At 41.1% G+C, this 12,127-nt stretch overlaps 1 protein-coding gene across 1 annotated transcript; it reads right to left on the bottom strand.

The window, feature by feature from the left end:
• Nucleotides 1-7,166: 7,166 nt before the first annotated feature.
• LMNTD1 (lamin tail domain containing 1) lies at nt 7,167-11,518 on the bottom strand (the record flags this gene model as incomplete). The annotated part of the gene is made up of 3 exons (XM_009865243.1): nt 7,167-7,384; nt 8,827-8,946; nt 11,329-11,518. Coding segments are annotated over 3 exons (528 nt in total), but the record flags the coding sequence as incomplete, so codon positions are not given.
• Between the last annotated feature and the right edge of the window lie 609 nt (nt 11,519-12,127).

Raw genomic sequence — 12,127 nt, forward strand, 5'->3', positions numbered from 1 at the left:
TGTTTATATTATTTGAAGATGTTGGCAGTTATCTTTACCTCCTTTCACAATTTCCATGTTTTTCCACAGAGAGTCATTACTTATTGCCTTGATTTCCCCAAGTTTTTCTCTCCTCCAAAATTCTAGGTCAGAAAAACTTGTCGTTCTTTTGTTTCCTGGAGCACTGAAAATCCACAAATGCACATTGTATCAGGGGTTTTTAAGCAGTAAACAACAAACAGATATGGAAATAGTTCTGACAGGCTGGCATCCTGCCTGGCACGTAGGGAAACACCTTTCTCACAGCTGAGAAAGCAGTCATAAAGAAACCAGAATTACTGTGTTTCTCATAAAATGATGGTACAGCATTTGGTACCTAATCATAGAATGCATTGGGTTGGAAGGGACCTTTAAAGGTCACCTAGTCCAACCCCCCATAATAAATGAAGCCAGGGTATTCTGTTTGCTTCCTGTTACCAGAGTGGTCTCCTTTACTTGACCATCATCTTCATCAGCACCATAATCCTTGAAATTCCAGGTAGTTATTCTGCACCCAGTGAGAAACCAAAAAGTTATTTTAAGGTTTTGAAGACAACAGAAGCTGTCAAAGGGTACTCAAAGGTGAAGACTATGGGAGCACTTGTCTGTCAGCCTGAGTGAATGACATTGTGCTAAGCAAGCCAACATGCTTCGCTTTGTGTCTTAGTAATGGTGGGAACAGTTCGTTGATCCACAGTGGTGAACCCATCTTCTGGAGAAGGCAGCTGACTTAGTTTCTTACCACAGGATATCACTGTAATATCTTGTTTGACCTCTTGGATACTCGAAAGGAGCATCTGTGTGTTTCTACCACGTCATTTATAATAGCAAATATTATTGCTTAGTCTTGCCAGTAATATGTCAGCATCCTAAGAAAAAAAGGTGTACCTGCAAACACTTCTCACTGCTAACTGGAAATTACACAGGCAGGACCATGGAAATCCCTGCAACAAGTCAAGAGAGCAAATGCATCATTATATGAATGCATCTCATCTCACTCAGCTCTCTGGGACAAAAATTGAGAACCAGTGGGAAGAACAGAAAGCTAGCAGGTTTGATGCACTTTATAGAAAAGATGGTGGTAGGAACTGGCTCCTTTCCACTGCAAATATATGCTAAATATGTTCCTTGTCTGCAGGTTCAATTTGCCACTGAAAGCTTAATTAGCATTCCTCAGCAACAGGGAAACATTCTGATTGACCAAACTCCCTCATTTTGGCTGAGGCTTCAAAGTGCTCGCTTCACAGTGCACTCCATGGCTATTTTTAAACTCCTTGCAAAATTCACAGCTGAGCATTTTGATTCAGAGTGAAATTCATCAACAACAACAACACAAAACCTGCTGTTAACAGAGTGATGCATTTTTGAGGGAAATGAGAAGTAGGAGCTCAGCTTGAACTTTATGACTTATGGCTGTAGCAGCTTTTCCCCTCTTATCTCTCAGGCTGAGAAAAAAATGGGGCTACTTGGGTGAAGAGAAAACCAAACAGTTCAACAATTAATAAAAAATTATAAACTAAAGGTAGTGAGAAGTGAAGTGAAACCATTTGTAGATAACTTGTGAGGTCTCTTGTTGTCAGTACTGAAGAAAACTGTTCAGAAGAGCTTCAGGAGGGACTCAGAAGGCAAAGTGGCCCAACAGTAAGGTGCCAGTTCAAATTTCATATGGATGGGTATGTGCTGAAAGGAACAGCCACCACACACTCTACCACTTAGCAATTTCAACAACTCAAGAGTAGATCCACAGGAGTCACTGGAACCTGGTAAGGAACATCCTGATCTGTAGCAGCTAGAAAGTTGAGCTGCATGAGGAGAGGCAAACAGTTCTTGAAACACCGTTATGACACTAAACACACTTTGTTCTGTTCTATAATACTGTGGGCTGCTGCTATTAACATACCTCCAAGAAAGACTGAAGAGAGAATGTCTGATTATCATAGGGGAGAGCTAGGAGCTAGAAAGCATATGACAGACGTATGAGAAGCTAAACACTTTAAGCTAATAAGTAAATACCACCAAAACAGTATCATCTGTGAGGCCCATCTCATTGCAGCTTTGAGGGGGCCTTTGCACTTCTGAAATATGAGCATATTCTAAACTAATTTTGAAAAGCAAAATTAGGTATCTCAGAAGAAAATGCAAAAATATTTTGAATCATTAATTTGATTCAGAGGCATTGACCTAACTTTGCTGTATTATGGCATGAGGAAAATACTCATATTTAAAGAAAATAGGGATTAAAAGTGTGTTTTCAGAGGAAAACAAAAAAGTTAACAATACTGCTTTCTGTAAGTGTCTGATATTATGAAGCATTTATGAATAAATTGAAGAGTCCTTAACAAATAGGAAGTTCCTTTGAGCCAAGATGTAAGCAATACTACATTTATGCACATTATCATGTACCCTAGTTGTTCATGTCAGTTATAAGCCTGCTGGTTAAAGTTTTTTAGCAAGGAATGAAAAATCAAAAAGAAAATAAGAAAGTAGTCATACATTTCAAATCAACATTTCATCATCTATTTGAAAATCATCATTTTACCATCAGTAATAACATCTAGTGTCATATTAGCATAAAACTGCCTAAAACACTCGTAATTTTTTTGTGTTGTGATAAAATAAGAATGATGCTTACATCTCTCTATATTCATTTCTGGAAAAATCCAGCAGTAATGTGTACCACACATGAATATTTATCAGAGGAAAATAATGGTTATATCCATGTTTAATTTTTAATCTGAGATCTTGGATATTATTAACTTTCCTGGCACTATTAGGAGAAATAATTTCATAATTGAGTAGCAAAAAGAACTCCAAATGAACCATAAGTAAATAGAGTTGAATTATCTTCCGCAAAGATCTTTTAAATATCTTTTAAGAAAAACGCTTTTCTTTAGAAGAGAGCCTTTATTAAGGTACTAAAATTTCTGTAATTTCAACACGGTGTTTAACTGGGTGACAAAGATCCGAGAAAGGAGGACAAAGATCTGAGAAAGAGAGATTGAGAGTGTGCAGGTTGCATATGAAAATCTAGAGAAATCAAGTATGTTTAATGTGTGGCAGACCACCTTTCTTTAAGTTCTGCCTTCAGAGTTCCCACTCAGGAGATAAATCTGCAGGCATGTCCTCTCTCTCCACCTGCAGCCCCGTGTTCTGGAACAACGTGACCGCGTTACAGTCTCAGAGGTGTTCTGCTTTGATTTCATATTGCTTGCTTTATGGAAAAAAAGTTTTTAGTCTTAACAGTTGCAAGGGAAAAAAAGAAAATCTTGAAACCAAGTGTAGCTTGTGGCAAGAGCCCTGACCTTCATCTGCAGAGATATGACAGAAGATGGGAACGTAGCAGAGTGGACGGCATGCAGTGCACCCGTGCCACATGGGCAAATTCCCTTCAGCTTGGGACAGGCACCAGGGGGTGTCCCAAGTGTGTCCATAGTACTTTGGATCTGAAGAGGAGCACACCAATGGTGTGCAGCTGCCACTCCACACACACGGTGTGCTCAGATTCAGAGCACCATCAGGTGCACAAGTTGCCTTCCTCTGGAATGAAACCGAGCCAGATGCCCTCTGGATTCACGCCTGCCACGCAGAGGTAGGTGCCTCCCCAGGGCCTGTTGGAGCAGCCCAGAGCTGGGACAAAGTAAATCACCCTCAAAACATGTATAGGGAGGATGTCTATAGGATGGGTGCCAGGTCTGCAGCATCCAGAGGAGAGCAACGAGGCTGGGGAAGGGACCAGAGGGAAAGTCCTGTAAGGAGAGGCTGAGGGAGCTGGGGGGGTTTAGCCTGGAGAAGAGGAGACTCAGAGGGGACCTTATCACTCTCTACAACTGCCTGAAGGGAGGGTGCAGTCAGGTGGGGGTCGGGCTCTTCTCCCGGCCAACCAGTGACAGGACAAGAGGGCATGGGAGGTTTAGGTTGGATCTCAGGAAGCCCTTCCTCATGGAGAGGGTGCTCAGGCACTGGGATGCACTGCCCAGGGAAGTGGTGGAGTCACCGTCCCTGGAGGTGTTTAAGGAGAGGCTGGATGTGGCACTTAGTGCCCTGGTCTGGCAGATGTGGTGGTGTTGGGTTACAGGCTGGGCATGATGATCTCGGAGGTCTTTTCCAGCCTCAATAACTCTCTGATTCTGTGATCAAGGGGCTCCCCTACAGACCTGCTCCTGTTTGTCCACAGCATTTGCTCATGGGAACACAACCTCTGATGCCAACAGCACCCTCAGTTGGCAGGTGATGACTCCCTCTCTGTCCCCAGCTTTTCCCCCTCCAGGAAACAAGCAGAACAGATATGTGGGACTCAGCTCTGCAGAAGACCAGAGCAACATAGAATGAAACAAACTAAGTCTTAGCAAGTGAAGCGAATCGGGATTACACAAACCAGACACCCGATAGCTGATGCTACCAGTGATTAAGGGCAGGAAAGAAACCATGAAATTATTACAACTGACTCCATCAGGTTTTAATCTGCTTTGCCTGGATTTAAAAGTTGAGAAGGATCTTCCTGACAGTCCTCCCTGGCTGCAGGATTACTATTTTTGTGTATAAAGTTAAACAAGTTCATGAATAGTTTCCTGGCTCAAGCTGAAATGCTTTTCCTAGGTTGGCATTCCTAGAAATGGGGAAAAACTCCTGACAACTGCACAGTCACCTGTCCATGCCAGTCACAGGGTGACCTCCTTAGTACATTCAAATAATTTGACTGGTCTGGTATTAAATATTCATTAAAGAAAGAACAAGTGTTACAAAACTGTCTTCAGGAGCTGGATACTCAGTTCCTTTAAAATTAATGGCAGCTGAGCACCTAAAACTTGCCAGTGGTTTAAAATACTAAATGGAGCAAGGAGCACAATGGGAAGACTATACTCTAGATGATTAAAACTTCTTTTTATTTACATATTCAACCTAAACCTTCCTGTGTTTCACTTGATCCTATTCCCTATTCCCTTGATCCAAGACTCTTCCCTCTCCTGCTGTGACACCTGAACTCCCTCGTGTGACAATCACCTTGCATGTCCAACACACACTGAGATCTTTTTAATCTTTATGAATCAATCTCAAGACACCTTTTCATCCTGTCATCCTCCCCTGAACTCTTTCCAGTATATCAATAGCTTTCTGTGTTTGACGCAATAACACACTGACATTTTCACCACGGCCAAATGAACAATTCACATCCAATAAAAGAGTCTCTATCTCTTACTGATTCCTGATATTTTGCTTCATTTCATAAATGCATCACCATTAGTAACAATAGCCTCCCCACATCTTATGAACCAACATATGTAGCTCTATAGAGCAGTGATCTTCCATTCCAGAGGGAGTGCAAGACAATCCCTTGGGGTGCAGGAAGAAAATATTTTTGTAATATTAATAAATAAAATGAAATTTTAAAATACTTTACAAATAGCAATTTGTAATTTTTATCTCATCCTTTTAAATTTCTAATTTTTTGTATGTTTTATAATGTACATAATACATTACCGCAATAATAAATGTATATAATTTAGAAATAAATAAATGTACATATATTGGGAGTGTGTCTTCAAAAAATTTTTACTGATATGGGTGCACAGGTAAGAAAGATTGGAGACCACTCCTGTAGAAATAAAATGCATATATTTTAAGTTTTAAGCTGTTTGTGTCAGAAAATCCACCTTGTTGCCACTACAGAAAATACCACGTGTGCTGTTGAACTCACCTGGCATGGGATCAGGCCTGGAAGATTGACACCGGGACTGCCTGCATAAACTGCTGCCATCATTCCCCATGGTCAATGGTCTAACCAGAGAAAAGTGAGGGTGTGTGGAAGAGTTTGGGCTTTGGCACCAGGCACTCTGATTAGGGAAAAGGGGTGCAAAGGTGTTTTTTTCCCTGTAAACAGAAATTCAGTTAAGTTTACTGGGTGTATTTCACACATTTTGCACATGCATGTATGTGCTCAAGGTATAAAAAAAAATGTTATCTATTATTGCATTATTTATTGTGTTGCATTAGCATATTTATTATGTATTTTGCACAGATTTACTTTGTTTACTGTACATATATATTAAATTTATGCAATATACCTAACAAACAGCACACATATATTTGACACATTATGCATTTAGTCAGGTGGAAGAACAGCAACTTCTATATTGTTTGACATACTACACTATAATTTACTATTTGCTTTTGGTTATAATTCTGCCAGACTTGAACTCTTTGCACTAAATTTTTAGACAACTTCTACCTGCTTATGACTTAGTTTCTTTGGAGAGTTTGAGTGAAAGTGATTTAGTGATTTTCAAGAACAAAACCTGAGCAGAACAGCTGGTTTACCCTATGCTGACAACTGCTCATCTTTGGAACATGTCCAGCCATAGTCTGGAGAAGAAATTTAGAGAAGAGCAATTACATCAAACATGAGATGGTCACCCACTTTTTTGTGAAAATATACTCAGATTGGCCAATCCTTTATTTTTGAAATACATGGTTTTCTTTTGTGAACCTGCCTCAAAAGTCCCTGGAACAAATTTTCTGGAGGAGACTTAGAAGAAAACACCAATATTATGTCCCTTATTCAAAGCAGTGAACGGCTCAACTCAGGGGTTCCTAACTGAGACCTCGGTGCCCAAACTAAGCTGTCCACAGCCAGACAGCTAGTGAACCACGCTTCTTCATAGTGCTGCCAATTTTAAGTCTGATACGAAGGCTAGAAGAGTTCTGAAGCAATTTAGAAACCAATGGTTATCAATCCCTAGCCCAGTAGTGGGCTGAGCGAAGACCAAGTTCAGGTCCACCTTTCTCAAGGGGAAGGTAAATATTTCTGTGAGCATCAATGTTTTTGGCTGAAAGCTTTCCATGTTGTGGTCTCCGAATGGTGCCACTCAAACACTTGAGGCTCGAAAGATAAGACGTAAAAATAAAGTCATATTTTATGAAGATTTTTACTTGAATTTTACTTTCCATTTAGTATTGACTAACAATGAATGCTCTCCTATCAGGAGTTTTGAGCTGTATCCCTGTTTGAAGGTTAAAGCTAATACTTGTTTTCAAAATTCCAAAGCTTTTCAAAAAATGCTTACCAAGATGCTCATTCAAAAGCATTCACTTATAGAGTCAGTCTGGCACAATGCTGCAATTACAGAGTACACATAATGAACGTCAGATACCTTTTAATGAAGCTTTGTCTTTTTTTCCTTATTTGCTGTGGGTCAGTCGTCTTCCAGTGAGTATCAGCTATTGTAAATTCCTGTTCATTTTCCCATCCCTCTGTTTGCTTTGCTGTTGAGAAAGTTGGCATAATAATGTTATCCAATTCTTCATTTTTCTTTTTTGCCACCCATTCTTGCATTCTGTTCCAGTAGATAGGAGTGTACCAAGCCACAACCTGGAAAAAACCCCAATAAAACCAAACCAAACCACAAAATAACATATCATTGCTAAATTATAATCTACATTTTTTTCACAGAGATAATTGTTTGTTGTAGACAAATCAGGAAGGGCTGGAAGGGTAGGCTTCAATATATTTCTGAGTTATTTATCATTTGAAAGATAGATACTAATCGCAACCACCAAATTCCAGCTTTTTTTCTTTGGTCTTTAAAATCCATTTCCAGTTTTTAAATATATTTAGAGTAGACTCATCATCTAAGAGTCTTGAAATTCCACTGGTCCAATTAAGTAAAGCAGACAAAGAAGCAGTGAAAAGAGGACATGACAATTCTGTAAGTATGTCAAAGGCTGCTGAAGGACGAAAAACCAATCTGTTAACCATGTCCACAGTTTAGGCACTAGGAAAGTTTTCTAAGCATATGGAGAGTGAAGCACTAAAGCAGATTGCCTGAGGACATGATGGAGGCTCCATTACTGAAGGTCTTCCATAACTACCTAGGCAAGCAACAGCCAGGAGTAGAGGTAACCACATCTCAAGCTCCCTTTCAGCCTTTGATTCCCTGGCACTGATGTAATAGCAAGTATGGGCAAACTGACCTAGAATAGGAGTAAATGTGAAAAGGTGAGACCAAAAGTCACCTTTCACTTAACACTTTGTAAGGTGTAAATTATGGTACCTTTGGGAAGCTGTATAACTTACACTGCTTATGAAAATCACAGGTCTTTTCTGTACTGTCATTTGTTTCAGTTTTTGTAGCTAAAAATGAACAAAACCATAGCTGCCACCAGACAACAATAGGGTTAAAAATTATCTTGGGCTCTTTCTCAATCCCAAGTGAACAGAAGGTTACCTAAAAATATTCAACACAGTTGCCAAGCCAATGCCAGTTTGGCAGTTACTAATGGGTAGCCATGGGCTGAATAGCCCTGGGTGTAGCTGCATCTTTCATGGCTGAAACACAGTGGAAGAGGTCAGTGGGCTGGCAGTTCACACTTGTGGAACCCCTGCCTCTCTTGCCTTTCGTTCAACAAGCGGTGTTACCAATCTACTGTTTTCCTCCAGTCCTTCACTTCCTAACAATTAACATCCACACTGAAGCAAGGTTAACAGAAAACAAAGCTTTCATAGAATCACAGAATGGCCGAGGCTGGAAGTGACCTTAGAAATCATTTTAATCCAGCCTCCCTGCCACCAGGGACACCACCTCTCGACTAGATCAGGCAGCACACGGGGATCTAATCCAACCTCCCTGCCATGGGCAGGGATGCATCTCAACTAGATCAGGAGACTCAAGGCATCCACAGGTTCGCTGTGTTTGGATTGTTTGTACTTGATTCTACAAGGATTTTAACTATATGATCCTAAATCTCTGAGGGAAGTCCATCCATAGAGCTGTCTGGGTAAAGAAGTGCGGTGGTTTTGCTGAGGGCACTCACTGGACCACTAGGCTCACAGAGAATGGTATCAAAGTCAAGGCTTGTCCTAAATCTCTCCAAGTCCTTCCAAAGAAAAAGTGAAGGAGATTTGCGAAGCACTGAGGCACATGCTGCCCAAACCTGCAAAAATCAAGCCGCCATTAAAGACAAAATAGCTTCTGGAAATCTATACAATATAACTTAGTTTAAAAGTTTTCCTTTTAATTTTTTAATTTTTTTTTGTAACACTGGTCACTATTTGATCTGTGAAATCAAAGCTGAAAGAACTGTATTTCAAGATTTGCAGCTTAGTTATGGTGATTATTTTCAAGTACCTCTCTGGTGGATTAACAGAGATTAGCAAAGGTACATTTTTCAAGGTGTGATATTAAATCCTGGGCTTTTTGGTCTGGCTTGCTGAGAGTGAGATTAAAACTAGGTGATTGCTTTTATTTTCTGAATTACAAGGGGCATTGGAAGAGATTGGTGATATCAGCATTAAATTCCAGTCTCTGCTTGATGCTGGATTCCCTCTGTGCAGGGAGAAGCTGTGTCCACTGAGGACTAGAATTTTTATCCTTACTTTCATCCTTACACAAAAGATTTAACAACTTTGTGCTTTATAAAGTGAGCACAATTATCTGTGACCTTTATCACTAGTGCAGTATCAAAAGGGACCCGTTATAAAAACATTTCCCTTGCATAAGACAACCACAACACACTTTTGCAAAGAGTGTTCCTAAAGGATTTGGCATTTGCCATCTGTGAGGAAATAGCTTCAACCATTTCCTGGGAGTCAAAACAATTCTCATTCAGTTTTAAAGGAGAAGAATCTTGAAAAAAATAAAATGCTCTCTTTGAAAAGTGTTCACTACACAGCACACTGCCAAGGTGTACTTGTGGCTTTTTCACACACGCACCAGAAGACAGCGTTGACTTCTGGGCTCCCACCAGCTTGCATTTCCGGCCTTCTTGTAAGAGGGCCAACGCAGGGCTGCACTGACCTGAGCTGAGCGTGGGCTTTGCCTCCTTTTATTTTTCAAGGTCTCAATTTTCATGTCAGAAGAACCAACAAGCACTGGCGGTAAAGGAGGCTTTGGGCCACATTCCAATCGTCTACACTGGCATCTAACTCGAGCATTTTGCTTTGGTTCATCTGTTGCTCCGATGAGGAGCTGGGGCATGGAAATCCTCCCTAGCTGGCTCTCTCACACAGACACTATAGTACATGAATTTCAGATGTAAGAGTTGGCAGCCAGAATACGACCCTTTGAAATTAATAAACCAGCACAAGTTTTCTGCTTGTGTCTGCTGAAACAGAAGCTGTGGTGGGCCTTCTAGCTAAGTCAGTTGTTCACCCAAGAGCCCTTTAATGATGATGGGAACAGCAACCTTGTCAATGACTTCAGCACTGATCAGAGCTTCTGAAAGGATTACTGTTGGAGGGGGTGGGAGTTGTTGGTGTGTCAAAGCTAAGAGAAAACCATTTCTGGGGAGATCTGCAAGGTGTCTTGCAGCCAGTCAAGCAGCCAGCATCTTTACCCAGTACAGCTTGTGCTTGCTCTGAGTGTGGGTACATCCCAGAGGTTGCTGGAGGCCACATGCAGTCATCAGCAGATATTCCTGAATTACACCTACAACTGAGCCTTGGTCACATTTAGTTCGCACATTTAAGCCTTTTTCATCACCACAGACATGAGATGTGTATATTTGTTGTTTTCTATTTAAAGCTTTTCTGGAGTATAATGAAGTCACCTGACTCTTTGCGTCATAGATTCTACCTATCTAACTCTTATTCAAACTGGCAAAAAGATATATCTGAAATAGCTGGAGGGGAAGTGAATTTTGAAGAGCAGCAGCCCACGCGCTGAATTTTTAACATACACCTCTAGCACGACGTCAAGGGAGAGCACATCATTATCTTCCTTTTACAGAATAGGAAACTAAGGCACAGAATTTCATCATTTTGCCTAAAGTCACCCAAGGCAAAGCCAGGAACAGAACCTCATTTCCAGAACAGCAGTTTACAGCTTTCTCTACTCGGACAGTGGGCACAGTCTGGAAAACATCATTTTTTCATTTTATTTTCAGGTGAGTCTCTAAAATAGCGATACCTCAGACTATACACAAAACCATATTAATTGCCTCGGTAGTAACACATAAAAATAGCTTCCTTTACAGTTCTGTTACTCATGGGTTTCCGACCCAAGGCTCACACCTTCTGTCGGCAAACACTGGCACAACTCAATATTTTGGCAGTCTGAGGATATTTTTATGGAAGCAATGGTTGGAAGAAAGAATGCATCAGACAAGGAGTTTCCAGAATAGCTTCCCATTGCTGGGCAACATGAAATGCTGGCTGTGCCATGCAAATGCCAGGCTTCTACTGATGATGAACATTAGCAGCTTCTTCTAAATTAATAATTATTTGTGAATGTTAGCCTTTCTGACAATACAGACTTAAGTTTGACTCTATACCACTAGGTCTGCCAGCTGTGAAAAGGTCAAACCCCTGACACTCACTGTCACGGTGGAGTTGGGCCCCATTCTGGTCCCGGGAGGAAGCTGAAATACTGCCACTCTTTGTCCTTGGACATCCTGCTGCTTCAAGAGGTAATCCCCAATACTTTCCTCACATTCAGGGTCACAGTTCATGATCTTTACAAAATGACCACCTGGATCAACTTCAACAATTCTCAAATTTCCAGCAGCACTGAAAGAGCAGATGTTGATTTGGAAGTGTAAAAGCATTGCTTAATTGAAAAAATACACATATTTCCTTATAACAACTAGGCTAGATGTCAGTAATTAATGCTAAGTAAACATATGCAGTGCCTTTTATCTGAAAAAGAAATCCGTTTGCATCGACTGCACCCTCAGCAAGTTTGCCAATGACACAAATTTGTGTGGTGTGATCGACATGCTGGAGGGTAGGGATGCCATCCAGAGGGACTTTGACAGGCTGAAGAGGTGGGCCCAGGCCAACCTCATGAGGTTTAATAAGGCCAAGTGTAGCACAGATACAGGCTAGGCGATGAATGTATTGAGAGCAGTCCTGGGGAGGACTTGGGCATGCTGGTGGATGATAAGGTCAACATTAGCCAACAGTGTGTGTTTGCAGCCCAGAAAGCCAACCATATCCTGGATGCATCAAGAGATGTGTGACCAGCACGTTGAGGGAGGTGATTCTGTCCATCTAGTCTGCCATTGTGAGATCCCACCTGGATTACTGCATCCAGCTCTGGAGCCCCCAACACAAGAAAGACACGGAGCTGTTGGAGCAAGTCCAGAGGAGGGCTACCAAGATGGTCAAAGGGTTGGA

The sequence above is a fragment of the Apaloderma vittatum genome, unplaced genomic scaffold (genome assembly GCF_000703405.1).
Source record: "Apaloderma vittatum isolate BGI_N311 unplaced genomic scaffold, ASM70340v1 scaffold2422, whole genome shotgun sequence".
Lineage (NCBI taxonomy): Eukaryota > Metazoa > Chordata > Aves > Trogoniformes > Trogonidae > Apaloderma > Apaloderma vittatum.